This window comes from Brachypodium distachyon, chromosome 4, assembly GCF_000005505.3.
Source record: "Brachypodium distachyon strain Bd21 chromosome 4, Brachypodium_distachyon_v3.0, whole genome shotgun sequence".
Taxonomy (NCBI): Eukaryota; Viridiplantae; Streptophyta; class Magnoliopsida; order Poales; family Poaceae; genus Brachypodium; species Brachypodium distachyon.
This window is the reverse complement of record NC_016134.3, coordinates 44,636,313-44,664,051: the sequence shown is the minus strand read 5'-3', so window position 1 is coordinate 44,664,051 and position 27,739 is coordinate 44,636,313. Positions and strand designations below refer to the sequence as shown.

At 43.3% G+C, this 27,739-nt stretch overlaps 5 protein-coding genes across 8 annotated transcripts; 3 read left to right on the top strand and 2 right to left on the bottom strand.

The window, feature by feature from the left end:
* LOC100836090 lies at positions 1–2,364 on the bottom strand. Of its 4 annotated transcripts, none has more exons than XM_024454963.1 (5): positions 2,162–2,364; positions 1,781–2,096; positions 1,591–1,693; positions 572–1,494; positions 1–436 (listed from the first exon to the last, which is right to left on the bottom strand). In XM_024454963.1, exons 3-5 carry the CDS (start codon positions 1,631–1,633, stop codon positions 341–343), a joined length of 1,062 nt encoding a protein of 353 aa, XP_024310731.1. In that variant the 5' UTR covers positions 1,634–1,693; positions 1,781–2,096; positions 2,162–2,364; the 3' UTR covers positions 1–340. The 4 variants fall into 4 exon arrangements, with proteins under 4 accessions (XP_024310731.1, XP_003578790.1, XP_024310733.1 ...); XM_003578742.4 differs by having other exon boundaries at positions 1,591–1,653; XM_024454965.1 differs by lacking the exon at positions 1,591–1,693.
* A 1,545-nt stretch (positions 2,365–3,909) lies between these two features.
* Positions 3,910–5,512, top strand: LOC100827815 (protein STRICTOSIDINE SYNTHASE-LIKE 10). The gene is made up of 2 exons (XM_003576915.3): positions 3,910–4,855; positions 4,932–5,512. The coding sequence occupies exons 1-2, from the start codon at positions 4,302–4,304 to the stop codon at positions 5,413–5,415; spliced, it is 1,038 nt and encodes a 345-aa protein (XP_003576963.1). The 5' UTR covers positions 3,910–4,301; the 3' UTR covers positions 5,416–5,512.
* A 2,370-nt stretch (positions 5,513–7,882) lies between these two features.
* On the top strand, positions 7,883–12,563 carry LOC100835784 (calcium-dependent protein kinase 28). The gene is made up of 7 exons (XM_003578741.4): positions 7,883–9,120; positions 10,434–10,577; positions 10,669–10,821; positions 10,896–11,011; positions 11,459–11,626; positions 11,751–11,975; positions 12,052–12,563. Exons 1-7 carry the CDS (start codon positions 8,514–8,516, stop codon positions 12,208–12,210), a joined length of 1,572 nt encoding a protein of 523 aa, XP_003578789.1. The 5' UTR covers positions 7,883–8,513; the 3' UTR covers positions 12,211–12,563.
* A 648-nt stretch (positions 12,564–13,211) lies between these two features.
* Positions 13,212–16,391, top strand: LOC100835474 (AP-2 complex subunit sigma). The gene is made up of 6 exons (XM_003578740.4): positions 13,212–13,358; positions 13,446–13,544; positions 13,634–13,684; positions 14,517–14,690; positions 15,216–15,275; positions 15,868–16,391. The coding sequence occupies exons 1-6, from the start codon at positions 13,356–13,358 to the stop codon at positions 15,907–15,909; spliced, it is 429 nt and encodes a 142-aa protein (XP_003578788.1). The 5' UTR covers positions 13,212–13,355; the 3' UTR covers positions 15,910–16,391.
* Positions 16,392–16,610: 219 nt separating this feature from the next.
* On the bottom strand, positions 16,611–21,354 carry LOC100834858 (eukaryotic translation initiation factor 3 subunit B). The gene is made up of 11 exons (XM_003578738.4): positions 21,100–21,354; positions 20,163–20,403; positions 19,515–19,661; positions 19,297–19,425; positions 18,945–19,073; positions 18,780–18,863; positions 18,575–18,699; positions 18,293–18,491; positions 17,683–18,218; positions 17,280–17,388; positions 16,611–17,189 (listed from the first exon to the last, which is right to left on the bottom strand). Exons 1-11 carry the CDS (start codon positions 21,219–21,221, stop codon positions 16,851–16,853), a joined length of 2,160 nt encoding a protein of 719 aa, XP_003578786.1. The 5' UTR covers positions 21,222–21,354; the 3' UTR covers positions 16,611–16,850.
* Between the last annotated feature and the right edge of the window lie 6,385 nt (positions 21,355–27,739).

Here is a 27,739-nt window from a genome sequence, read left to right as displayed (position 1 = left end):
TATCATTTAACCGAACATAGAATTGCTCCTCAAAGAAATTACATTATCATCTCATGTAGCTTTCGTTTCATAGAAACAAACAAGGATACATGAATAAATGCAAAATTTAAAGCTCAAAAAACTTAACTGATTTTCCTACCCAAAAAAGAACAAGAAAGAAACTGAATATGATTGTTACCAAAAGATTCAGAGAGAACTTCTGAAAGAAAACAACGCAGCACTTTAAAACAACGCAGCACTTTATATTTCTTCTGTGTATACTGTGTGTGGAATCAACTCTGAAATTAAAGTCATGCCCGTGTACAGCTTGCACTTTTATAGCTGAATAAAAGCCTTCAGGTTAACTTGATGGTTTCATCTTCACTTCGAGATCCTTAACAATATTAGTAAGAGATCTTGCATCCTGAGCTTTAGCTAGTTTACCATGATCGTCAGACTGCAGAAAGTATATAGGTTATTTCAGTAATAAAATCAGTTTGATTTATGTATTTGATTTTTTTCCAAAGAATTAGACGTCTATACTCTAAACGCAAATAAAAGGGTGGCAATAAAGGATGATCAAAAGCCTAACCTTCTCCAGCTGTATAGCACGGTCCTTCAACTCATCATCTGTAAAACCTTTCTTGTGAATCCCCTGCAGGACCTTGAGCAGGTGTAGCTGGAGAAACTCTGAACAGTGTTCCTGAAGATTACGTTCAGGGAACGAGGAATCACAGCCAAATGGGCACTTCATGGGCCTCATGTCGCAGACAGTGACGCAGTGCCTATCCATATCACGCCTGAGAAGATGTTTCTCGCAGTGCTGTTCACACTGAAGGATCTTGAAGAGGCAAGCTGAATCATGATCCTGCATGCAACGGACAGAAACTGTTGCTCTGCATCCGTCATTTGGGCAAGTGACAGGCCTGAAGCTGCATTGTGCCTTGTGATTGGCAAGGCGTTCTTCATTTTCATACTTCTCAGGGCAGTGGAACTTGGTTTTCAAGTCTACATTCTTGAGGAGGACCTCGGCGATAACTTCTCTCCTTTCTAGTGGCCAGAACTTGGTCATCTCCATTTCTTGGACAAAATCATCAATCTTATCGTCACGGCTGTCACTCAACAACCACCCAGAGACATGGCCAATGATGTTCCTTTTGGAGCTACTGAAATCGTCCATGAAGATTGATATAATCTCGTAAGGGTCCTCTGGCATTTCACTATCAGCGCCTTGACTCGCCTCGGATTCAATGAGGGCATCGGCTATGAATGTTTCGCTTCTCTGTGTCATGTAGTCCACCATCTCCTTCCTGAGGTCAACAGCGACAACGGACGGCTTTCTGAACAGATCGCCCGTCGTGCCGTCGACGCAAACCGCAGCCAAGCCAGGGAGCAAGAACTGCGCGAGTTTGTGCATCGCCTCTGAATCACAATAGGGGCACTGGAGCAGACCTTCATCCTTCACCGGGCCAGGATCAGCGACCGGAAGATCCATTTCGCCCTGCGCTCCAGTACCTGCGAACATGTGTCAAGCAATATAATCAATCGATATTGCCAGGACGGGCAATTACCATAAGAAATTTTAGAAAACCAGGTTTCTTTGTTGCCAACCTTCAGCCTTGGCTGATCCAGGATCAGCAGCTGGAGGGTCCATTTCACCCAGTGATCAAACACCTATAAATGCATGTCAGTCAACTGAGTCAGGACCCTCCTCCTTGCAGAAAACACAAACATGGAAAATTCTAAGGCAGAACACCGGAGCAAAACGAACAGCGATCCAAGGCAGCTACGTCTTACTTACCAGCAAAAGGGATCGGGTCGGGTCGCGCCACGCCGGTTCAGAGGAAGTGGGGGTAGGATCAGGGAGGAGGAAGAGGCCCTCCACTACCAACTGACGACCGGGCCGGAAGTAGTTTCGCCGGCGCTGGCTAATGGAGCAGATCGAGAGAATGCTTTGGGGGAACGGACGGAGAAGGGGGCGGGGAGCCGGGAAAGGAAAGCAACGCGTTTAGAATCGCCTATAATTAGGCATCCGGCCATGAGAGGTCAGCGCGTGAGAGAGAGCTCCGGGTCATTCGGCGCGCGCCATGGATGAATTCTGCCGGATTTGGGGGAACCTAGAGAAAAAGGGGGGCAATTAAGGACGGAGACTTGGAGAAAAATCTCTGATTGATTGGGTTACCTGTGGTGTGGATCTGCGGGGCGATTCGTCCCGCTGTCAGTGCTTGCACAACGGCGGCGCCACCCCGTCCAGCCGGAGCCCCACGACGAGTACACGACGAGCCCGACGTGGACAGAGCTGGCAGAAGAACACGGCGGCCCGGACGTGCCTCCACGCCTCGACCTGCGCTCCCCTGTCGAGAGTCGAGACACCCGGTGCCTGAAAAAAAGATCTGTTCTTTTTTTTTCACTGACACTGTCACTTAACTTAGCAAATTTGATTATGCTCCAATTTACTTTGGACTTTTTCACGCTTCCAAAGCATACATAATGCAATAAAAAGCTGCATAAAATTCAATACACACGGTATCTACATTTCTAACTTTTTTTTACCAGTATCTACATTTTCAACTTGGTTTAGAGTAAGAGTCAGGTTTAGAATTTAGACTTGCTATCCATCGGTTCAGTTGTGCACATATTAATGGAGGTTGTTATCCATGTATACCTCCTCCTCGCAAACTTATTTAGGACGGACACACAAGCGTCCTCTTCTCTTATCCGATCCCGTTGATACACCCTTTTGTTGATTCTCCTCTTCAATCTAAACCCTTCTCTAGAAGTTTACAATTATTCCTTTCACCTTCAAATGTTTTGTAGCGAAGGTTTTGTTATCGTCGAAGGGTGCAGTCAGCCCGATGACCACTCTACCCATGAAGATGTTGTTGCCAATCCACGTTCTCCTTCGTGAGTTCTAGTATTGATGATACATCGTTGCTTTAACCACTATCTAGGAGGTGAGTGGGTCCACTAGTTAGGAGCGATGCCTCCCTCTATTTGTGATGCTTATCTGAGTCGTTATCTTCCTCTTCAACCTCCAAAAGCCTAGTGGTTCTTGGGAGCGATGGCTCTTTGATGCTCATCATCGCATGCCTTAGGCAACAGATTGTCATAGACATGTTTTCGTAATTGGTGGTGAGTGGATCATCATCAACATTGGCGGCAGGGACCTCTTCTTTCTCAAGACCTATTCATAGGGCCTTTCGATGCAGTTTGTTATCTTGTAGAATCCTCGACAGTGACGTCTAAAGATTGCGTGTCATTGTCACCGTGAGAGGCCATGGTCGGCGGCAGCATCTCATGGAGAAGTCTCGAGGCGTCTTGGCATTGTGTCGTGCGACTCAATCACTGTGATGGAATATGTGTACCTTCCACGGCTCTTGGGTGGAACACTTGCCCCTCAAGGGAAAGTTTATAGTTTTAGTTTATTGTTTTTAGGGGTATAGTTTTAGTTTCTTGAGTGCGTATTATTTTTAGGGTTGCAAAAATGGTAAGTGGGCTTTCTGGTCCACTACTCCCTCCGTCCAACAAAGAATGTTTCAACTTTGACTAAATTTGAATGCATCTATACACTAAGTCATGTTTAGATACATCCAAATTTTGACAAACTTGAGACATTTTTTGTTGGACGGAGGGAGTACTATATTTGTAGTTTCAGCCAGGACATAGAGTATGTAATATATGCATGGCATTTTTATTATATTAAGAAAAAACCTCTAAATCTGTTTTCGCTTGACCAGAACTATGGAGGCAAGCGATCAAAGAAAGGACTTCCATGCATTTAAAAAAAAAAAAACAGGTCTCCCAAATCCTTTTTATTTATTTATGTTTTGACCTTCAGGCCTCCCAAATCTTACTACGATTCAGGCTGTTTGTCTCGAGAAACAAGCTCGGTGGGCTCACAATTCAGATACCATGACCAAAAAAACAAAAAAAACCGGTGACTAGACTTGGCGCACCGAGCCAGGAAACAGAGGTGACTCCAAGTCGTCCAAGGTGAATCGTCCATCGTGAGACTGGGCCGGATTGGTCCGAGCTAGGTGCAGAACGGCACGCTGTTGGCATCCATCCGATTGGAACTCAACGGTCCGATCCGACCTGGAGAGCAACTCCGAAGAACTTGTTCCTCCCGAGTCCTTCCCTGCGCCGCTCCAATTACCACTCTGATCGAATTCAAACCCCGATTGCCACTGCAATCGCAAACCCCTGGCGCCCTTTTAATCTCCCCAGGAACCACCTGCCATGAAACCCACCAAGCTCGATCAACCAACTCATCAACCAAGCCTCGCATCGCAAACCCGCCAGCAGCTCCAAGAACCTCGACCATGGCGGCGAGAAGAAGCTCGCCGCTCCTCGTGCTCCTGGCGACCCTCCTCCTGGCCGTCTCCTTCGCCCCGCCACGCGCATCCGCGGCGGAGATCAAGACGAGCCCGACGGAGCACGGCCTCCGCCTGCCGCTCCCTGACGGCGTCACAGGCGCCGAGAGCCTCGCGTTCGACCCGCGTGGCCAGGGTCCCTACGCCGGCGTCTCTGACGGCCGCGTCCTCCGGTGGGGCGGCAGCGCCGTTGGCTGGACAACGTTCGCGCACCATGCCGATTATCGGAGGATCCCTCTGTGCACTGTCCCCGTGGCGCCGTCGCAGGAGACGGAGAGCATCTGCGGCCGTCCGTTGGGCCTTGCGTTTCATCGCAAGTCCGGCGATCTCTACATTGCTGACGCCTACAAGGGCCTCTTGAGGGTCGGGTCGGATGGCGGGGAGGCCGAGGTGCTCGCCACCGGCGTCGATGGCGTCCCGTTCCACTTTGTGAACGGCATCGACGTCGATCAGGCCACCGGTGACGTCTACTTCACCGACAGCAGCGTCACTTATTCCCGAAGGTACATAAAAAAAACAAATTTACCTTGAAATTGCAAATTTCTAAATTTAAATCTGATCTCATCTGGCAATGCGTAGGTTCAACACGGAGATTATGATGAACGCCGATGCGACGGGGAGGCTCTTGAAATACGAGGCACGAACGAAGCAAGTCACGGTGCTCAAGGACGGGCTGCCGTACCCTAACGGCGTGGCCGTCAGCCATGACTGGACGTACGTGGTGGTGGCGCACACGGTGCCGTGCCAGGCGCTGAGGTACTACCTGCGGGGGCCCAAGGCGGGGCAGTACGAGCTGATGGCCGACCTGCCGGGGTACCCGGACAACGTGCGACGGGACAGCAAGGGCGGCTTCTGGGTGGCGCTCAACCAGGAAAGAGCGAGGCCGGACGCGGCGGCGGCCCCGGCGGTGACGAAGCATCTTGTCGGCGTGAGGCTCGACGGAGACGGTGCGCAGCTCGAGGAGCTCACGGCGGCCAAGGGCGTCACGCTTAGTGAGGTCACCCAGAGGAGCAACAGGCTCTGGCTTGGATCCGTTGAGCTTGACTATATCGGCGTAGTTTAATATAGTACGTACGTCTATATGTCTTAGGAAAACTTGTTCTAGCGTGATCGATTCATAGCTAATTGGTAAATTTATTACTCCCTCCGTCTAGACATAAGTGACATGAATTTGTATAGAGTCACGACTGTCACGTACCTCCCATGAACAGACGCTTTTTTGTTTGTTACAGAATTTTATTTCCTGCTTTCCGTCCGTCCTCAGATTGAAAATTCAGAATGGGGATGTGTTGTTTGTAATTAATAATCAGAAAGATGGCCGAGATATCTTGAAAGGCAAACAGATTGTGTCGGAGAGTGGGAGGAAGCTGAAGCCATTGAAATTAAAACAGAGAGCACTCTGGGCCCAATTGTCCACGGATCATATTTACGCCCAGATCAAATCAAGGCTCAGAACTATTGATTTATTATCCTATGAAAAATATGCAACCACGAAGATGACATTAACGCTTACATGTATAATTCATCTTGATTTTTTTCAACAGTTATAGTTTTCCTTTGAATTTACTCTTCATCCAGAAGCTAGCCAATTCGCCTCTGCCAAAGCTTCCGCCCTTGTTTATAAGAACTGCAATGTTAGTCCTCAAAATGTGGAACAGGGGATGCGACAGCGAATTTAATTAGGATGACTTAACCTTCACTAATAATTATAGTTCAGGACCAGTGTATACATGGTCCATCCCTGTACGTACTCTACCTAAAGGAATATTTTTTGCATATGATCTAGTAGTGCCATCATGCAAACAGAACACTATACATGCCATCACTTTATATCTGAGAATTATTGCCACTTGCCAGTGCACTAGGACGCAGGATGCTGCAATCCCATTGGTTAAGGACATACACCAATGTACTGGTAGTACTGTAGTACATCCAGTACCTAAAGATAATTGTAACTAAATCCTTCCTCTCATGTCCAATAATTAACGAGATTTGTTCAGGAATGTTTGCTATTAGGTTTGGATCAACACTCTAGTGTGTATATATCAGGTGCACAACCTATACTGCTTCCTTGTAAATCTTGGTTGGTTGGAAGCTCCACATCATATCTTAATCAAAAGAAGCTAATCAACTTACCATGGGTTGAATTGAATGTGTCATAAGGCTTAACAGGTCAAACTAGTAATGACAGCCTCTTTACCTCTAGGCGCTAGCCATAACAGATTGAAAACGAAAGGATCAAGAATACGAAAAGCATAGACAGGAATATTAAGTTTGATAGACTAGTGACACAATGTGAAATACAGCAAACAAAGTTCACAGGTTGCTCTTCCTCCCTGTTGCAATGCTGAGTCATGTGCTCAAACTAACTTATGTTTATTTTGGGAAAGAAAAAACAACTGCATGGACCTCTGGCCAAGTTTTCTTCAGGTTTCAGGAACTCTCTTGGTTTCGTTTCAGAAACTGCATGTCTATTGTCTACCCTCTTTTTATTTTTCCAGTAAACAAAAAGCCAAGGAGCAACAGATTGCTATGCTGAGTATGCATCCTTGAGTTTTATCCCACATCCCCAATTGCTTGTGTTGAGGCTGACAGTTATCTGCCATAATACCATGCGGTTTAAGCAGAGATGAATAGTAGTACTCTACTAATATTTTTGACACCGGTTGTTGGTGCCAGAAATTATAAATTCCTAGTAATATGCTTTGTGGATCACGTGTCATCATCATTTGACTGTTATACTTCCATAACCTCGTGGCTTTGGATGACTCTGTCCAACAGAAAAGTGGATGTTTATCCATCAAGTCTCCATCGCTTAATAAACAACAAAGAAGATGGCAACAAAAGAAGATGTCAAATGTCACGAGCCTTCACGATCACGGGCATCCACAGGTTTCCAAAAGCATGTGCGAAAGGAAGATGTCAAAAGGAATGAAGATTAAGTGGGTTAAACAAGGACATGGAGCATAAAACTATGCAACATTTTGGCCTCACTGCTAGACGATAGATTCCTTGCAACAGTACTCTCCACTCGTTTCCTTATCATCATCATCCTTGAGACCCGTTGATTCTAAGGATTTTTACAGAAATTTTGGCTAATTGAAATGCTTCATTTTTTTCCTGTGTGAATTTTTCAAAGGAAAATTTTCAGTTCAATCTTCGGGAAAGATTTTTAGTTTTTTTTACCGAGGTACAATGATGCATTTGTTTCCTATTTTGTAAATCAAAGAAGCCCTGAGACTTCTGAACCAAAATATTTTCAGTATTTTGGAAAAAACTATACTTAACAAACACATTAATTTGGTCATTGTTGTCAACATGTTCAGCAACCACAGTCAAATATGCAAAAATGTTCAAGAAAACATATGCAAAATGTTAAATTTCTATTCCTGTCAATGACATGCTAAAGATATCAGCATTTCTGGAAAATACTCTCAGTATTTCTGAATAAAATATCTTCATCCAGAAAGGAAAAACACATAGCAATAAATGACACAACTGTTTACAAAAATAAATATCAGAAAAGGGAAATTTCGGAACAGAAGTTTCCGACCACGGTTGTCTCTTCTTCCTTCCCCCTCTCCTTCTTCCCTCTCCGAACGGAGAGAATAATAGATAACCATCGGCATGTTCCCCCCACATGCCCGAACAATTCGTCCCCATTTGCAATTTGCAAGCCCAATCCACCCAGAGACCCGATGAGCCACTGAGCCATCGAAGCCAATAGATTTACACCTCGCATGGAGCCGAAATTCAATCATGGCGTGTGATCTCGCCTGAAATCCCTACAAGAATCCATCCAGGAAGAAGAGGAGGAGGAGCATAGGCAGAACAATCCAATTGTTTCACATTTTCTCATCGTCGGAGTCTCGATAAACCTCCGCTAAAGCTCCTCTCTTAGCCCCGGTCCCCGGATCATCATCTGTTCCGCCAAGAATCCCCACCCGGTCGCTCCAAGATCCAATTCTTTTTGAGTGATCCAATCGCGATCCCTGTGAATTTCCTAGGCAAGGAAAGGAAGAAGCCAAGGATCGTGTAGAGAAGCGGGGAAGAGCTTCTATTTTTGATCGGTTGTTGGTGGGGGATTCGGGGCTCGCCGCTGTTTTTTTTTTCCCAACAAGGGAAGAAAGGGGAGAGAGAGAGGCACAACCGTCCGCGCCAATGCAGCCGGACCCGAAAGGCCCTGGCAGGGGGAAGGGGGGCGGCAATGCGCACGCGCGGCTGCCGCCGCCGGTGACGGCGCCGTCGGTGGGGCGGCCGGCGTCGGTGCTGCCGCACAAGACGGCCAACGTGCGCGACCACTACCGCATCGGGAAGAAGCTGGGGCAAGGGCAGTTCGGCACCACGTACCTGTGCGTGGCCAAGGAGGACGGCGGCGAGTACGCCTGCAAATCCATCCCCAAGCGGAAGCTGCTGTGCCGGGAGGACTACGAGGACGTGTGGCGCGAGATCCAGATCATGCACCACCTCTCCGAGCACCCCAACGTCGTCCGCATCCGGGGCGCCTACGAGGACGCCCTCTTCGTGCACCTCGTCATGGAGCTCTGCGCCGGCGGCGAGCTGTTCGACCGCATCGTCGCCAAGGGACATTACAGCGAGCGCGCCGCCGCGCAGCTCATCAGGACCATCGTCGGGGTGGTGGAGGGGTGCCACTCGCTTGGCGTCATGCACCGGGACCTCAAGCCGGAGAATTTCCTGTTCGCGAGCACCGCCGAGGACTCCCCGCTCAAGGCCACCGACTTTGGGCTCTCCATGTTCTATAAGCCCGGTGAGTATGTGATATTATTCGCTCAGATTGCTCAAATTGGTCTTGCCATTTCGTCCATTTGATTTGATGCAACCATGGCATGGTAACTGTTAGCGTTGCAATTGGTGGTATGGAGAATGCTTATTAGGTTCTTGGTATTTATTTATAAGCAAGCTTGTCTGTATGGTATTTACATTGATCATTCATTTGACAAACCTGGTCATATATTATGGAGTATTAGAGTGATTTCCATTTATTAACTTGGTGTGAAAACAGTAGTTATTTTTTCTGAATGGGCAATATATGATAATTCTTATGGCCTTGTCTGTAATGATGGCATATCAAACTTTAGATATATCGGTTTACTAGCTAACTGCACATGTGTTGATATGGAATTATTATGCATTACACGAGTTTTTTAAATTCTTGAGCCCTCGTAATTCCCAATTTTGTGCTAAACAACTACTATCTCAAAATATACATCAATCGACTATAATCAAAAGATCGTGATACGTATTTCTACCACATAAAATCGGTGGCAATTACAGTGATTAGCTAGCAATCTACGGAGTAGTCTCAGTGGCGTGAACAGACGACCACCAACGAAGATCTTTATAAGAGTAAAAGATAAAGAAATGTATCAGACATCTAGCTTATATAGCTTTGATTTGTATTTGTTTTATTAGATAGCATGAAAAGTTGAATGCTCGCCAAGTCATCCACTAATTCCTTACTTCATGAGATACATCTTAAATCAGACATATAATTGCATGATGAACTGCATTGTAAACTGCGCCACATGCTATAGGCAGACAAATCATTCTTTTTGAGACCCCTGAAGAATTACTGGATAACTGATGTCCATAGGAGTAGGACTCCTCCAAAAATTTGGTTGTGCCGGGATATCCCTTATTCTACTTTGTGGATATCCCTTATTCAACTTTGTTAGTTTAACTTCAAACCATTGATTTTGCATTTGAGGACATGGGCCAACTTAAGTTAGTTTTGCTTTGCTGAAGGTTCCAAATCCGGCAAAGGGAAGATGCGAGTAGGAAAATTTGTCAGGACTTATAAACATTTCGCAGTTTATAGCAAGATATTGTGTTGTTTGCTGGTAAAACAGAATTTGTTGAATGCACCTACGGTTTCCTGCCACGCTTAACTTAGTGTGTAGAGATTGATTAGTGAAGTCTCGAGTTTCTTTTTTTGGCATTAGCGAAGACTTGAGTTGATCTGGAGTACTCTTTTATGAACCTCTTCTCTTTCGCTAGAAATGATTAGTTGAATTCGCTCTAAAAGCTTATTGACAGTAAACTTGTCCTCCATGTTTTCAGGCGATAAATTTGCAGATGTTGTTGGCAGCCCCTATTATGTTGCACCTGAGGTGCTCCTAAAAAGCTATGGCATGGAAGCTGATGTCTGGAGTGCCGGAGTAATTCTGTACATTTTGCTCTGTGGTGTGCCGCCATTTTGGGCAGGTAAAATTTACTGTTCCAACCATTAAATTGGATCAATTATCAGTTACCGACATTACCATGTTTCCATGGGTAAAATCTGCCTTTCTCTCAGAAAGTGAGTCAGGAATCTTCAGGCAGATTCTGCGAGGTAAACTTGACTTGGAAACTGAACCATGGCCTAGTATCTCTGATAGTGCTAAAGATCTAGTTCGTAAGATGCTTACCCGAGATCCTACAAAGAGACACACTGCTCATGAAGTTCTATGTAAGTCTTGCTCTCTCCATCCCTGTGTCATGTAACTGTACTTTTGCTAATAACAATGGTGTTGTGCATGCCAGGTCATCCATGGATTGTTGATGATTCTGTAGCACCTGATAAACCTATTGATTCTGCTGTTTTGTCAAGACTGAAACACTTCTCTGCAATGAACAAACTCAAGAAGATGGCATTGAGGGTATGTAGATCTCTTTATCCAGTTGGTCACATATAGCAGATTTTGCGCTTAATTCAGTGTTTATGGCTCTCTTCGAACATTGTGATAACACTTCCTTTCTTTGACGCTATTCATTATACATACATTTAAGACTGATGACATCTACCCTAAAATGGAAGTTTCTACTTGGATTTATTTCATAACCATCTGAGCATTTCTAGTGAAGAAGATTGAGACTTTACTGATGACTATGAATGGATGTATATCAATCTGGTTATTAGGCCTCGTCTCATTCTCATATATGTGGGCTGTCCAATCTTGTTTGCTGGAATTCTTGGTGAAGTGGCATCTCAGGGAACAGCGTGATAATAATATTGCAACATCTATATAGAGATGCAGCGTATGGTGCAACATGAATTACCTTGAACCTTGATCTTTCAGAGACCAAGCATGTTTTTCTTCTTGCAGGTAATTGCTGAAAGTCTATCTGAGGAGGAGATCGGTGGCTTAAAGGAATTGTTCAAAATGATTGACACCGACAATAGTGGGACGATAACTTATGAAGAACTGAAGGATGGCTTGAAAAGGGTGGGCTCTGATTTAATGGAACCTGAAATCCAGTCTTTAATGGATGCGGTAAGAGAGAATATGTTGTCGAGCCCATTGTTCCACCTTTATCCAAAAACAAAATATTTCTCCAGCAATTTTTAGATGGTACACACCATTGGGATTGTTATTTGGTTTCATGACTCCTTTTCAGGCTGATATTGACAACAGTGGAAGCATTGACTACGGTGAATTCTTAGCGGCTACGTTGCACGTGAATAAACTGGAAAGGGAGGAAAATTTGGTGTCAGCATTCTCATTCTTCGATAAGGATGGAAGTGGCTTCATAACAATTGATGAGCTCTCACAAGCATGCGAAAAGTTTGGTCTTTCTGATGTTCATCTTGAGGATATGATGAAAGACGTGGATCAAAACAATGTTGGTCTTACTTATCATTGTTTATCCACCATGTTTACTTCTATACTTTTCATTTGACATGTAAATCATTATGCAGGATGGACAAATTGATTACAGCGAGTTTGCCGCAATGATGAGGAAGGGTAATGCTGGCGGATCTGGCACTGTTAGTGGAGCTGTTGGGACAGGAAGGAGAACCATGAGGAACAGCCTGCTTGTGAATCTCGGTGATATCTTCAGACCAGGCGAAAACTAACTCGCATCAGAGGGTTCTGCCCTCCAGATACACTATTGTCTGAAGTTTTCCAATGCTATCATCTGGGCCGATCAAAATGCGTGATTTAGTAACGCGCCTGTTACTTGTGCCGCTGGGATGTTGTTGAATTTTACTAGTAGTACATCTAATAGTTAGAGGAGGGCTACATGGTGTTCTCTTTTAGTGTAACAAGATTTAGGTGCTGGACCTGGACATAATACGCTATGTTGCTTATTGCTTTCACATTGTTGATAAATTCATGTTTTGTATCCATACTCAACTTTGTTGTTACATTAACGCGCATATTCTTGTTTGTATTTTTCATAAGTGTGGAGTTTTTTCCTCCCCATATATTCTTATCAACTCATTTAAACAAGCTCCTAAACTTTTGTGATATATGCAAATGCAAGTTCTTGAGTCTCTCATATCTGTCATGTGGTGGTGATGTACAGCAGTGGCTTTGGATTTGTAAGAAGGGTAAATAGCAGAGTACTAGAATTCAGCATTGTCAGTATGAAGATGTGATGACAGATGGTCTCCAACATGGTTTGAAATTGTTTCAACCAATCCAACTGCTGCTAGGTACTAGCTATTCAAACCAGTGTCCATTGATCATGCTGCGGCTAGTTCTCTCAGGCTTGCATAAACCAGAGAACCCAGCAGCAAGCTGCCCCTGAAGCTGTGGTTCTGAAATTTGGCAACACCGACACTATGAGTATATACTCCCTCGGTCCAAAATAAGTGACATCGATTTGTATAAAAATCGATACAATTTCACATCATTTATCTTAGGACGGAGGGAGTATGTAAAAACAACGACAAGAATTTAGAATTGAAGGAAGTATTAATTAAATTTTAAAAAAATTGCAATCCGTACATTTTCGTGGCTGGGTTGCTGGCCCTCACTTTTCAGCTGTAGAGAGGTCCTGCAGTTTTTTTTTCGAGAATGAGAGGCCCCACAGTTTGGTTGTCGTTGAAAGTTCTGTATTCAAGTCTCCCAGCCCAACAAACACAACTCATTGCCCTCAAAAAAAAAAAAAAAAAAAAAAAAACACAACTCATTTCCATCTACTCTTCCGATCTCCTCCCAGCTCCCAAACCTCGCGGATTCTCAAGCGACGTTGTCATCGTCCTCACCGGCCACCATGGTAACGATCGGCCCCGCCCGCGTCCCACCGCTCTGAGGACTCTTTCCTCTCCGCGATCTGACGTCCTTTCTTTCGATCGCGTCGCAGATCCGGTTCATCTTGCTGCAGAACCGGCAGGGGAAGACGCGGCTGGCCAAGTACTACGTCCCGCTCGAGGACTCGGAGAAGCACAAGGTCGAGTACGAGGTGAGCGGAGCGACTGCCTTCCCGTGGAGGGAAAATTTCATCTGAATTCGGGTACTGATCTGGGCTTTTTTCTTTCTTCTGTGTCTCAGGTGCATCGGTTGGTGGTCAACCGAGACCCCAAGTTCACCAACTTCGTCGAGGTGAGTTCTTGATCTCGATTGAGGCGGAGGACTTGTATATATGAGCGATATCGGCGTAAAGATATTTGCTTTTGCTCCGTCAGGATGAATTAGAATTCAGCAATGCTCATAGAGTAGAATGAGTTCAACCGGTGTAGAATTATAGATACTGTTGGATTTGAGTGACCCCCTACATCGAATTACAGTTAGAGAAGTCTGTGCCTTGGCCTGGCCGTTCTTCAGTTAGATGCAATTATGCAACCATCTACAGGTTGAGTCTTGAGTGTAGTAGTTCTTCTTTACTGCAACATTGTTCAAGAGACAGGAGACTGAGGGCGATACGGCTGGGTTTAGTATATCCGATGAAAAGGCCTGTCTATACTCTATACCACGTCTTTTATCTGTTGGCATGATCTTCTTGGCTGCTAATTTTTAATTCTTCCATACCCAACTTGTAACTACGGATGCCCTAGAAATGATAAGTTTAGAAAGGAAACACTTTGTGAAGTTTAAAAACAAGATCAAGTGTACTCGGCTAGCTGATTTATAACAGTGAAAGAAATTATTAACAGAATATACCATAAATGCCTTAGACATCTAACCTAGAAATTCTAAACCTCTTGAAAATAGATTTATTTATTTTTCTACTGAATTGGCCTTATTCAGTTTTTTAAGCATCCGTAATACACTGTTGCAGAGCAGGAAAAGGGCAAAATATGAATTTCACCTTTCTGTTTATTTTCTAAGCTTCAATAGCTTTTTGGTGCACAATGGGAGCCTTATAGAATTGCATAAAAATACAGTATTTGGTAAATCTTTAGTGGTGCTGATTAATTTGGAATTTTTCATGCAGTTCCGTACACATAAAGTTATCTACAGGAGATACGCAGGACTGTTTTTTTCTATATGTGTGGATATCACTGATAATGAGTTGGTATACTTGGAATGTATCCACTTGTTTGTGGAGATATTGGACCATTTCTTCAGCAATGTGTGTGAACTTGATTTAGTATTCAACTTCCATAAGGTAACATGCTAACAGCTACTCCAAAACTTATTATCTCATCTCACTACTTTCTTCTGTTTAAAGAAAAAAAATAGAACTTACTTGCCAAGTATGGTTGTTGTACTTGTTCAGTGGGAAAGTTTTGCCATGAAACATAATTAGACAAGCATAGGCAGTTCTTTATTTGGATAGTGATCTTCACTTGCGCTTGCAAGATCTTGCAATTGCTTCTTTGTCCGGCATGCAATTTACAATAAATTCTTGCTCAATTTGATCAAAATTCAAACTGTATGTGCATTAGGCAATAACTACAAGAATGCACCCTAGCTAAACTGTATCGGGAAAAAGAGACATTACTAATTTGGTTGTAGGTATAATATGAACCAACTATGGCCAATTATACTTCTAGATTTTTCATCATTTTAAATCAAAGTAAAAGATCTGAACTTTGTGATTTGTTGTATTTTTTAAAAGTTTGAATAAATTGTTTTTATGGCTGGAATTCATTTATAAATACGTGTTATTATTCTATGTTGTTTGCTTTAGGTTTACTTGATATTGGATGAGTTTATTCTGGCTGGAGAGCTTCAAGAGACAAGCAAAAAGGTATCTTTCTTTTCTACCATGATACATGTGCTGTCGACTATTTATTTATGTGTGTTGTTTTAACATTGATGCACAATTCTGCATGTCAAATTTAACTAGGAAATTCTTCATGTTTTGCAAATGTAAATTATATTTGTCTGCAGCATATGGATGAGTCTTAACTCTAGGCATGCTAGACTGGTGGAAGTATTTCTTTTGTGTAACAGAACTTTTGATGTACCTTCAAAATGGGTGGTAAAGTAACATAGCACGTATAACGATTTTTATAAAGTCGACATACCCTGTTGCTAAATGTGTTCTAGTTGCCCATTGAATTGCACTAACTCTGAAGTTGCATCTGTCTTATCATGGCATAATGGATATTAACTGTTAAGCATGAATCAGCGGGACTAGAAAATATAGGTTACCTTTTGTTTGATCTGCAGTTGTGATCTGAAGATTTGTCTAATTAATTTAGCATATCACCCTCAAGTTGAGCTTTCTCGTTTACACAATTTCTTCACCCAAAAACTCGTGCCCTGTCCAAACTTGACATGGAAAATCACAAGATGTGTTTTTTTATTTGTGTTGACGTCGCTTGTGTTTTCTTCAGGCAATCATTGAGAGAATGGGTGAGCTTGAGAAGCTGGATTAAGAAGAAACGGTGTAGTGGTGTACACTAGCGGGCTTGTGGCGATAACTAAACTGAAGAGCGAAACCAATTCCTTCCTCTGCCATTTATACAATTCTTTGTAGCCGTTGTGTGATCAGTATCCGTGGTCTCTCTACCTTTCTGGATGGTTGCTTGGTGAGGTTACTTGCAGATTGTTCTGTAACTAGATAACATGGGGTTTTCCCTGCCATCTGTGTGCATTTGCTTAAAGTAACATCATATAGTGGAATAGTGGATGTCGTCTTCTTTTCTTACCTTCCTGAGCTTATATGATGGTGATTTAGCAACATACTCCCTCCATCCGGAAATAAGGGACGTGAATTTGTATAAAAATCTATACAAATCTAAGTCACTTGTTTTGGGACGGAGGAAGGACAATGTTTGAGGCTATCTAGGTAAACAATCGGATGCAATTGTAACAGTGACTGTTTTTTTTCTTTTATTGAGAGAAAATCTTTGTTCCATTTATGGTGTGATCAGGATGTGGAGATAATTAAAAATAAAAAGATGTAATCTAGCTAGATACACTTGTGTTTACTGAAATAAGATTCACAAAGGTGCTACGTTCGATTTGGTGTGATACCATCCTGCAAATACAACAATTCAGCACTCTTTTTTCTAACTGACAATTCAGTAATGATTTGTCGGTGCAAAGATGGACGAGAAGATGCAACATTCTGTGCTGGGTGCAAGAAACGGGGCTTGAGACATGGTTGGACATTATAATTTTACCCTGTATTTCAGAATTCCCATTTGCAGTACAAATGCACAATCCTACAAAACAAAACTGGCAGCACTAAGCATGACTAGTAAATCCAAGATAGCTGTACAATCAGCTAGCAGAGGGTCCAAAATTGCGTGCTTCAACTCAAGCCTATTATGCAAAGCTACACGGCAATTAGCGGAGGTCAAGTGTTTCACTCCTAGTCCAGGTCGAAGGCGACAGTTTCTTCTTCAACGCCCAACACCTCATCCACCTCAACCTCCTTGGCTTCATACTCTTCTTCCTCCTCGCTGTCCTCCCCACCTCTCAGCGCCATCCTGTATGCTCGTTCCTCTTCGTGCTGCTGCTTCCAGCTAGCAACCCACCCTTCCCATTCCTCCTGAAGCTGCTTCCGCCGCTTGCGATCCTGCTCGCTCACCTGGTTGAACACGTCCTGGTCCTCTTGCTCGTACTTCTTGCTGTACCTCTTAAGGTTTGCCGAGATCTCTTCCTCCTTCTCAGGAGTAAGTAGTGATGGTGGCCTTGGACGCCAATGGAACTGCGTCATTTAGTTCAAAGCAAATGGCAAAGCATTAGTACAATGATACGGCAATGTATGGGTTTTAAGAACAGAGGATGGAAGCTATACCTGATAGAAGTGATCCTTTGACACTTTGTAAATTTGTTTCCCATTGAAGGACCAAATTTGAAAACCATTCTCCATCTCATGGACTGAGGTAACTGCCGTTGCAAGGAATCTGAACAGGCAAGGATTCAAAACCATTTCAGTTCCACTAAATTTACAATGGAATCAATCTGAAGTACAAGAAACTACAATATAACAGATTGTTAGTTTCATTAAGAAATGACTGAACCTAAGAATTTCATTCATACAACAAGGGGTGCATCTTTCTATAGAACAAGAAATAAGATTTTCTCTATTCAAGTTGAGTGAATGTTCCTAGCCTAATCAGTAGATGTTTAACACTTGATTTTACAAACTTAGCAGAATAATTATGTTAAGAAAATTCTTGACTCAGTGATTAGCTCACCTTCCAGTAGGATCCCACATGATGTCAGTCGCCATAAAATGCTCTCCTGTCGCCATGGTCTCAAGGTCATCAACATTGTAGAACTCCAACTGGCCATTGAAACCCTTTAACCCAGCAAGAACAATGAAATGCCCAGCAGGAGACCAGAACAATGCATTAGCCTGCTTGCCCTTCAGTGTGGTGATCTTGGACACACGGCTAACGTTGGTGTTGGCTGTGCGCATGGAATAGAAACTTATATCATGCTTAGGTCCATCACCGTGAATAACAGCAAAGCGGTGTCCTCTGGGCTCCCATGCAAAGGCAATTATCTTGTCATTCTTGTTGTCCAATTCAAAGACCTCAATTGGGATGTCTCTTTCCTTGATTCTGAATAGTTCAAACCCAGTATAAATGCTCTTCTTTGTTTTTGTGTACCTATCTACCTGGACAGCGAGATATTCTCCGTTGTTCTGCCAGTACATCTTACAATCGCTGACACTGAAAAGGTTTTTCTGCCGCAGCTCCTCTTTGCCAGGAATTTGCACAAGACTCACCTTTCAACACAAATCACAAATTTTAGCCATCACTTTTAGTTGAATAAACATCTTAAAACAGCACAAATATTTACCTTGGCAGGCTGATTTCCACCACCCAATTCAGGCACAAACAGGGATATGATAGGATCAGTGGGCGACCAACTGAAGTCCACCACATTTTCTACCTTCAAGGACTTCTTATCAAGAAGGGAGAACGTCTCAGTTTCATAGACAGATATTACATTCTTCCCAAGCCTAGCAAAATATTTATCATCTCTTCCACCACCCCACCTTGAAACACATACAAACATAGTAAGAGAAGACTTAATATAGTAGAAAGTTGTCAATTCACTAGAAAGTACTAGTGTTTTCACCTGAAGATAGGCCATGAAACACCAGAAACACCAATACTTCCACCAGTGGTGAAATCATCAGCGCTCCCCTTGAAGTCCCGCATCACTTTCCCGGTCCTTACATCAAAGATATTCAGGACAACCCTCTACAAGTACAACAATCGAAGTCAGATAGGATCATAGGACAAGATATGAGTAGAAAAATAAATCCATAACAGTCTCTTACATGAGTGTCTCGAGGATTGCTGGGCTCATGGCTGCTATATGTGACCAAATACTTCTCACCAGGAGAGAAATCGATCAGTTTCACCTGTCACAGGCCAATGTCAGCTAGGGAAATATTATCAAGTATCAGATATAATTTATTGCTAACTGTTAATGCGACCAGTACCTGTGGATGAGCAAAACGCATTAGACGCACAAATGTATCATCACCGCCCCACACCTGTGCACCCTGCCTATGCACCGTCGCCAAGTGTGTTCCAAGAGGGGACCATTGAACATAACTATCTGTCCAATACTAGCAAGCACAAAATAATAAAGCTTAGTATAGTTATGATATATAAGTTCTACCTGTAGAAGGAGGCCATGGACTTTAATTTTGAAATTTGAATAAAATACTCCCTCCATACCAGCATGGATCACAAACTGATCCGTGCTTAATACAAAGTTGTACTAAATCAGCGACACTTAATATGGGATGGAGGGAGTAGTAAACAAGAATTAAGTCCAAAAACAAGTACCTGCTTCTGGTATACAAGCTCAGGCATTGCCTGCCTGGCATCATTCCAGTATACTTCCGTGAACGTACCAGCACGGATCACAAACTGATCTCTGGCCTTCTCATCAGTTAGCCACTTCAGAAGATTTTCCTGCAATACACATGAAAAATATGGTTATGTCTAACAAAGTTTTGTGTGTGCGTGCGGGGCAGGGAGTAGAAAAGCAAAAGAAGACATACTCCAGGAGTGTATGGCTTGATTTCAGCAGGCTTCCATTCATCAGGGACTTTCATGTACTTCTCAAAGTCATCAAAAATATTAACTGCAAATACGTGTGACCTGTCCAGTTTGTACAAACTTGTTTTTTCCCTAGCAAGTTCAGCCTCCTAGCAACATTGTCAAGTAGTGCTCTTTCAATCATCCAAAATGCACGTATGAATAATTTTACAGAACATGAAACAAATCAAGAGCAAAAATGGACATGGACCTAAATTTATCAAACACTCAGAAATCAACAATAACTTTTCATGTTATGACCTGATTTTATTGGTGTGCTTGGGATAGTGTTCCTTGGAGTAGAATTAACAGCACATAGGCTTGACAAGTCAACAATATCTATGTAGGCAAGCATGACAAGGCAGCTAGTAGTCCAGGACTCCACAGGGCATGTATTACCCAAAAATGCAATCATAAATGGGAGCGTTCAAACACAGAAAAGTATCACTTGTGTATTTGGACTAAACCGCTAACCAGGGTAGAGCTCAAACTGACTGGGTGACCATTTCTTATAGAAGGAATACAAACGACATGCACATGAAGCAAAATCAAGCTACTGCCTCTTATATCATGCAGACAAGAAAAATTGCAACCGACAAGAAGCGAAATACCTGCGGAGTATTATACTCAATGAAGCAGTAACCATAGGTCTTCTGTGTCTCGGGGTCCTTAGGCATCCAAAGGCCATCTTTTTTTATCACACCAATCTGGCTATATATCTTGCGTACAACACCCTCCAGCTTCTCGTACTTCTCTGTTGGAACAACCGGAAGATTGTCCACAACAACAATGTTTGCAAACCCCATATCAAGCTCTGGAAAGTCGTCATTCTGAAGTATATCCTCATCATCACTGCAAATAATAATCACATGGCAACATAGATAACAAAATCAAGAAATACTCTGAACCATGAAAACTGTGTGTAAACTGTCTGAAGATGCCAAGATACATGCATTCTATAGTCATTCCCCTCAAACCTGCTTAAGCTTTGATGTACCAGCCTAATATTTATTACTTCCTCCGATACATAACAAATCAGAGGGAGTACATTATACCATACTCCAGAAAAACTAGTGGCATACAACAATATCAGCATTGTATAAAACCAGCGAATGGTCAATTGCCTGTCAAAACGGTGATACACATTTGCAGCTATGCACAACTAAAGAGCATCATTGGCTTAACCATAGCCTAACCTAGTTATGGTGTCAGATTCTACCAGGATTATACACATGGTCAGATAAATTAGCACCCAACATATATAATCGACGGCAAAAAAAAAGCAAGTAAAAACAGGGCATGACATGTCAATCCCGGTCAGTAAACAAATTGCGAACATTTTGTTCAAATCGAACCACCGCTAGAATCAGCGACACAGAACACGACACCTTGAACAAAACCTAAGAGTGCTAGAGCGGGGTCCTGCATCCGGATGAAACAAAAATATGCCAAGCAGATAGCATAGGGCGGATGCCATCTTCTACCACAACGGCACTACCTACGGGTTTGAAGGATCGGGAATCGGGGAACGGAGGCGCGGGGGGCTACCTGAGGATGCCGAAGTCCTCGCCGGGCGGGAGTGTGATGGAGTCGAGATCGACGGTGGAGAGGTCGACCCCGAGCTCCCGCGCCCGGGCTTCGATGGCATCCATCGAGATCGCCAGCGCCATGTTGTGCTGCGCGCACCTCAGCTCCTTCGCGGGAGCTTGGCAGGCGGCGGCGCGGGGAATGGGGCGGCGGCGGCGTTGTGGAGCTAGGGTTTTGCTTCAGGTGGTAAATCCGTAAAATGTGCAAAGCCTGCACGGAGCTTTTATCTCCCGGAAAAAGAATGCAGCAAACAGAGAGAACCGCCTTAGCGTCGGGGAAAAAAACTATGCAACGTTTTTTATTTTATTTTTCTGTTTCCTTTCTTTATTTAATCATTATTTATTTTCGTTTTATATTTTTCAATTTTACTTTCTATTGATTTAGTTATACTTTACTTATTTAGTTAAGTTTCATGTGTACCATCAACCACAAAGAGATATTTTTTTGCTTTTTTATATTATTAAAATGTTTAAAAAAGATATTTGTGTTCATCGTCAGTCGTATTAAAATATTTATTTGTTCACTATAGAATGAAAAAGATATTTGCACTTGTACATTTTTGTTTATCTGAATTAGGTGAACATTTTTAAACACGTGGATATTTTTTTCTTTGAAATACATGAATATTTGCTATGGACAGTGGTATCAAATGATTTTGTTATGAATCCCCCCAACTGTATGATCAAACTCAAAAATAGATATTATGAAAAATCTCGTGGCAATTAAATTTGGGGAACATAATATTTGGATACACATTTTCAACAAAGGACTAACATCAAGTAGACAACATATGTTAAATCATTTCAGTTATCTCCCCTGACAAGGCTAATAGCGGTGTAGTGTACATACAACGTATCCAGAATTCCAGATAGGAGCCTAGTTTTGAAAACTGGGACCGGAGCCCTGCGGTCTGTTTAGCGCACTGGACCGGACGGGACACCGGACTGGGGAAAACCTGGTGGTTTCAGTGATGCGAACCGGACGGGTTCGCTCGAACCGACATCGCGACCTCCCTCCTGCGCACGAGACACGTGTGCGAGCCAGTTGGACAGCGCATGGTTATTTGTTTGGGAAGGAAAACTATTTTTTTAACCTAAATATACACCGTTGGGCCTATTATGGTGGGCTTTTATTTGCACTTGGGCTATGTTTTAGCAGCCTAGCGTCCGAGGAGCCCACGAGGCCACGCATCACTCGTAGGCCAGTTCACCACGACGCCGCATGCTCGCATCCATCGATCTGACTTTTTTTCTTTTTTTTTACCATAAATATATTAAAGATATATTATTTTATATCTAAAAAACCAGACCGGTGAACCGGCGATTCGACCAGAAAAACCGGTACCGAGAGCTTCGCCGGTTCGATCACCGGTCCGGTTTTCAAAACTAGGGATAGGAGTACATATTCTCAAAGAAGATTATGTTCTAAACTATAATAAGATGTACTCACTCTGTCTCAAATTAACCGACGTGGATTTGTATACGTCAGTTAATTCGGAAGGGATGGGGTAAAAATTATCATAAGGGGCTATGCTAGACATGCTACAGGGATGGCATGTTGCTCTAGCTAGCACACAAACATATATATATAAAAGCATCCGCCCCATCTCGGAGGAGTACATGACAGCAACAAGTTTTGATTGGTCGAATTTCTTTTGCTCTCTCTCTTGGGCAGATTGAGTTCATATATATCTATATCGACCGTCAGATTGATTATAAGCGGAAATATGTTGATTCATTGAGTCCTCTCCCGAAGGAGACAGGGTGTCTGTCAACCGTCACAACTCACAACGGTTAAGCGGAAAACGAGTAAGTATACATCATATACTCCCTCCGTTCCAAATTAACTGGCGTGGATTTGTATAAACACGTCAATTAATTCGGTACGGAGGGAGTAGCATCCATAAGTTTTGTCGCAACATTCCCTAAAAACATGTTTTGTCACAACATTAGATAAGACCGCATTTAGAAATATAGATAATATAAGCATTGAACGAAAATCCTCTATATCTAAGTAGAGGCAACCCGCTAGTCTATTTCCCTCAACATGCAACCTATTCACATCAGCCACCAATCATGTCAATGATTTGTGCCACGTCAGCAGCCCCATCATTCCCACGAGGCGCCCCAACTTGCCTGTGTTTCCGATTAAAAAAAAACTTGGGTCCATCCATCCATTAAACCATCCCAAGAAACAAATGTCATGCGTTCTCTTTCCTCCTCCCCTCTCTCTCTCTTCTGTTATCAATTAGCACGATCTTGAGTAGTTACTCCGTATTAGAATGAAAATTAACGGACGCACTAATTAAGGAACAAGTGGCCCTCTCTCTTCTGGTAGTATCAATTACCGAGTACTCCGTAGTAGAATAGAAACAGTCGCACTAATCAAGGAACAAATGTCCTGTCGTTTCCATTCCTCCTCCCATTTGCCCTTCTCAATTTCCTCTCAATAATAATTGTCCATGATGCTATATATTCCTCATGAGATAGCACGCTGCGGGCCGGTGGAGCACTGGCATGCACGGGTGTCTTCGCCGAGCTTCAGGTGTGGCGGCCCGTGCTGCAAGGTGCACGGAGGAGGAACTTCAAGCTCCACGGCTCGCCGCCACGTCCTGGACCTCTTCCTTGTGCGCCGCCACGGTGTTCCGACCGCAGGTGCCGTGATGCCCCAGCCGCAGCCCGGCATCGCCTCGCCCCACCCGCAGCAAGCGCCGAACGGCGTGCTGCTGCCGTGGGGCCCCTTCCCGCCGCCCATGCCGCCGTTGTAGCGCTACACGCCACCTCCGCCCCAACAGGCCGCCGCGTACGGGCAGGCGTCCGCTTCCCCAGGCCGCCTACAGGCTACAACATCCAACAGCTAAATGGTGTTACTGAATCAGCACGTCTGGAAAGCCTCGTGGAAGGGAGAACGTCGTGGAGAGCGCCATTGTTTCTTCTCCTCCTCCCGCTCAAGATTACGATAGCTAACAGGAAATAGCTAAGCTCTTCTATTCCTAGAACCGTGGGAATGCAAATGGTGAACGGTGATGCAAGAATTATGAAGGCTTGGCAGACTAGAAGAATGCTTCCCACTGCTAGCTGTGTTATTACTTCTCTGTGGCGAGTTTTGTAAGTTTACTAAGCTGCCATTGGTGTTTATGTACTCGGAATCAAGCACTGTTCGATCCTCTTTCTGGCATACCGTAAGCGAATATTGAAGCCAATGCTTAATTGTTTATGAGATATTCTTTTGTATACTGCATCTCCATATTGACATCATTTTCTTATCCAGTTAATTTATTCCTATTTAGAATACAAATACACATTGATAGGATATGAATGCTATCTTAATACTGATTCTTTGTAAGTTAGTACTGAAGTGTATTTGTTTCACATTTCAAAATGTATTTGTTCAGGCATTTGCATATGAGTACAGATAAATTTGATGGTCTTTCTTTTTGCATATGAGTACAGATATTTTGTGCACCTTTTTTCAAGCTATTAACTAATAGAAAACAATAGTCCCGCAGCAACGCGCGCGGTATTATCTAGTTACTAACAGTTTTGTGCACACGTACACTAAAACAAAATACTTGTGTATAAGAACATATACTGTTGTTGTTCTCGACAACAGTTAGAGTAAGGGGTGCCAAAGCTCGGTGGCACAAGTACGAGTATAAAAGTAGGGCGTGTACGCCGGCCTTATAGCGAAGGTCGTCGTATACTTGGACAAGTTGACACGTCGATATTTTTTGAATAGGTTCGGTCGACCCTGCGGGTGCGACTTAGTCCTATGTTAGGAGAGGCTTCGAAGGGGTCGTTAGCCAACGCGTTCGGGTCGATTGAGACTTTCCGAATCACTTAGCGAGAGGTCGAAAGGGGCCGCCTCGTACTTGGGCCGAACGAGGCTTCCCAAGTAGCGAGGTCGAGATACCCTTGAGACTCTAACCCGATTCCCTCTCCTTCGGGCTCGGGCCGAACGAGGCTTCCCGAGATCCCGAAACTAGAGCTCCTCTCAAAGAGGCTCTCTATCCCTTTCCCTTTGAGTTTGTTCAAGTGAGAGTGAATGGTACATGCCCCCATGGGGGGTATTTATAGTCTAGAGGTCCATGACAAAAGACCATGGCTACCCTTGGGGGAGAGAGAAAAGTGTGGACAAAATGATAAAAGTAGTTTTTTGGTCCATAGTTTTGTGTGTACCATGTGGAAAAAGTAGGGCTTGGTTCATGGTCCATCATGGACTAAGGGCCCCCTCCTCACACCTTTCTTGCCCCCTATTTTAGCTCATTTGACTCTTTGACCATGCCATGAGAGGCTTGACGTTTGACTTGTTTTTCTTTGCCACGTAGGATTGATCGTGCCACGTGGGCTTCTTGACTCGTGCTTGGGAAATGTTGACCCAGTTGTCGCCACGTAGGATTTACGGTCCGGCCCATATAGGGTTTTTATTTTACTACAACATATACAAATTGAATACTCCCCCGATTCATAATAAGGGTCTCAGACTTAGTAAAATTTTGTACTAACTTTGTATTAAATGTGAAAAGTAGATTATTTGTACACATTGGGCCTCACCGTGGCAGAAAACAGAACGGGACATTCCCTCTGCTGCACAAGACAATATTTTGAAAGCAAAGCACACGTACACTAAAGCTAATGCTAGCGCGTATCCCTTTGGAACTAGACTAAACAGGACAGTATACTAGTACTATTTATCAAGGTATGAGTATCTTAGTTTACCAGAATGTGGTTGCCGAAGTGTCTACAGGATAAGGAAATGATCAGTTAGATGATTAGATCGTTAGCACCGAAAGTCTCCTCTTACCTTCCTTGCAAGCAACATAACCATAACTCGGCTATAATAAAAAAACATAACCATGCATAACTAACAAGCTCTAGCCACACATATACACGGAAAAACATAAGGAACGCGTTATATAGCCATGTGATCACTTATAAAAGAAAAAATAAAATTTACAATATTTGATTGGTTTAGCGATATGTCCCACCTCGTTCTCAAGTTTCTACAAAATGACTTGTCAATCTGCATTTAGTTCTTAAGCAATAAGAATACAAAATGGTTGATAGACGGAATAATCGGATGAATTATGAAACAATTGTGTTTAATTGTGGGACACTCAGAGAAGCCCTAGCTGCCAAAGTGACCATCCTTTCGATCTTCGCAGGTTCCCCTTGCTAGCAGCAACATATTTGGCTTTGAGATGCAGGAACTACTGTTGTGTTTTATTAGCGTCGAGGTGGAGACGGCGTCATATATAACAATCTCTCCATATTTGCCCCATCATGGCATGGCCGTCGTAGTTTACCTCATGGAGTCGGTGGTTCTTGTGCATATACACATGTTTTTTTTGTCTTTTTCCTCGTCGGTTCAGCGGTGGAGCAACGGTTTTGGAATTCTGCCCTGTCGAACAGTTCATGTGGCTCTTCAATATTCATGAGGTTAGTCAAGCTTTGTGTATCCTTGATACTGCAAACTTTTTATTAAATACTTAAGAGGACCGTGCAGATACTAATGACAGATCTAGAGGCGGCGGTGCTGACTTAAAAGAAGAAGAACCTTATCAGTGATCTTTGTTGCTGGTTTTCATTCTAGTAGATTATTTTACGATTGTACTAGCTTTCTTTGATAAATAAAAAAATCTAAGTCTTTCAAAATGATTGTTTTATTGTTTGTGACCAAAAAATTTAATTCCCAATAACCCATTGGAAAAAAAATCCAATTTGCGGTTGTAGTTTGCCACAATAAATCAAAAAGTCTGGAAAAAGCAAAAGGGAAAAGGAGCGAGGCAGCAGAAAGTGTGAGAGAGAAACGTATGGATCGGGACGAGGCAACAAAATTGGATCCGTAAACGCGTATACCCCCTCGAGTTTTTATGATGCAACGGTTTCATATATTGGTCCCAGCAGAGTTTAGGCGCCAAACGGTCCCAAGAATCCGATGCATGGCAGCCACATTAATCTCGTGATTACCGATGTTTTTCTGGCATATGTCATTTTCACGTTGTTGCCATCATCCACAGAGTTATTTGGGGGGATTAATAAGGGATAATAACATCTAGGGATTATCATCATCAGGATCAACAGCGTGTGTACAGCCACCCGCTGGTGATACGGCTTGGATATTGATGAGGCCGGTTTATTACGAACTGATTTCCCATAGCATAGGAGTATATAGAAAAACTCCATAATCACTTCTGGTAGCGGGAAATATGTAAAATTTGGCTACAACAGAAAGTATAACCAGGAAGCAGAAGATTAAACTTATACACTCATGGAGTATTATTTTCTCCGTTTCATAATTCTTGTCGAAACATTACATGTATCTAGATACTTTTTAGAAATAAATACATCTATTTTTAAACAAATTTGATATAAGAATTACGAAGCGGAGGTGGTCCGGTCCGTCCGGCCTGAGCCTGGAGACGACACAGCATGCAGGGCCGGGTTTAAAACTTGTCCGTGAAATGACGTGAGCTCATCCAATCCAGACTCCAAAGCTAGCTCTAGCATCAGAGGAGTGCCAGAGATCTCTAGAGTAGCTTGCAAATTGAAAACCCAAGCATCCGTTCCGGCCCGTAGCACGGTCGACCAAGATATATACG

What these genes read in the sequence shown, in the direction of transcription:
- LOC100836090 (XM_024454963.1), bottom strand. Translation starts at nt 1,633, where the DNA reads ATGGACCCTCCAGCTGCTGATCCTGGATCAGCCAAGGCTGAAG. An exon ending in TGGATCAGCCAAGGCTGAAG is followed by an intron (nt 1,495 to 1,590) that starts GTTGGCAACAAA and finishes ACATGTTCGCAG; the next exon opens with GTACTGGAGCGCAGGGCGAA. An exon ending in GTGCTATACAGCTGGAGAAG is followed by an intron (nt 437 to 571) that starts GTTAGGCTTTTG and finishes TACTTTCTGCAG; the next exon opens with TCTGACGATCATGGTAAACT.
- LOC100827815 (XM_003576915.3), top strand. Translation starts at nt 4,302, where the DNA reads ATGGCGGCGAGAAGAAGCTCGCCGCTCCTCGTGCTCCTGGCGACCCTC. An exon ending in AGCGTCACTTATTCCCGAAG is followed by an intron (nt 4,856 to 4,931) that starts GTACATAAAAAA and finishes GGCAATGCGTAG; the next exon opens with GTTCAACACGGAGATTATGA.
- LOC100835784 (XM_003578741.4), top strand. Translation starts at nt 8,514, where the DNA reads ATGCAGCCGGACCCGAAAGGCCCTGGCAGGGGGAAGGGGGGCGGCAAT. An exon ending in CACTGCTCATGAAGTTCTAT is followed by an intron (nt 10,822 to 10,895) that starts GTAAGTCTTGCT and finishes TGTGCATGCCAG; the next exon opens with GTCATCCATGGATTGTTGAT. An exon ending in TCAAGAAGATGGCATTGAGG is followed by an intron (nt 11,012 to 11,458) that starts GTATGTAGATCT and finishes TTCTTCTTGCAG; the next exon opens with GTAATTGCTGAAAGTCTATC.
- LOC100835474 (XM_003578740.4), top strand. An exon ending in AGCACAAGGTCGAGTACGAG is followed by an intron (nt 13,545 to 13,633) that starts GTGAGCGGAGCG and finishes TCTGTGTCTCAG; the next exon opens with GTGCATCGGTTGGTGGTCAA. An exon ending in TAGTATTCAACTTCCATAAG is followed by an intron (nt 14,691 to 15,215) that starts GTAACATGCTAA and finishes TGTTTGCTTTAG; the next exon opens with GTTTACTTGATATTGGATGA.
- LOC100834858 (XM_003578738.4), bottom strand. Translation starts at nt 21,221, where the DNA reads ATGGCGCTGGCGATCTCGATGGATGCCATCGAAGCCCGGGCGCGGGAG. An exon ending in GTGGAAATCAGCCTGCCAAG is followed by an intron (nt 18,219 to 18,292) that starts GTAAATATTTGT and finishes TTGTGTTGAAAG; the next exon opens with GTGAGTCTTGTGCAAATTCC. An exon ending in ATGTGGGATCCTACTGGAAG is followed by an intron (nt 17,389 to 17,682) that starts GTGAGCTAATCA and finishes TTGCCTGTTCAG; the next exon opens with ATTCCTTGCAACGGCAGTTA.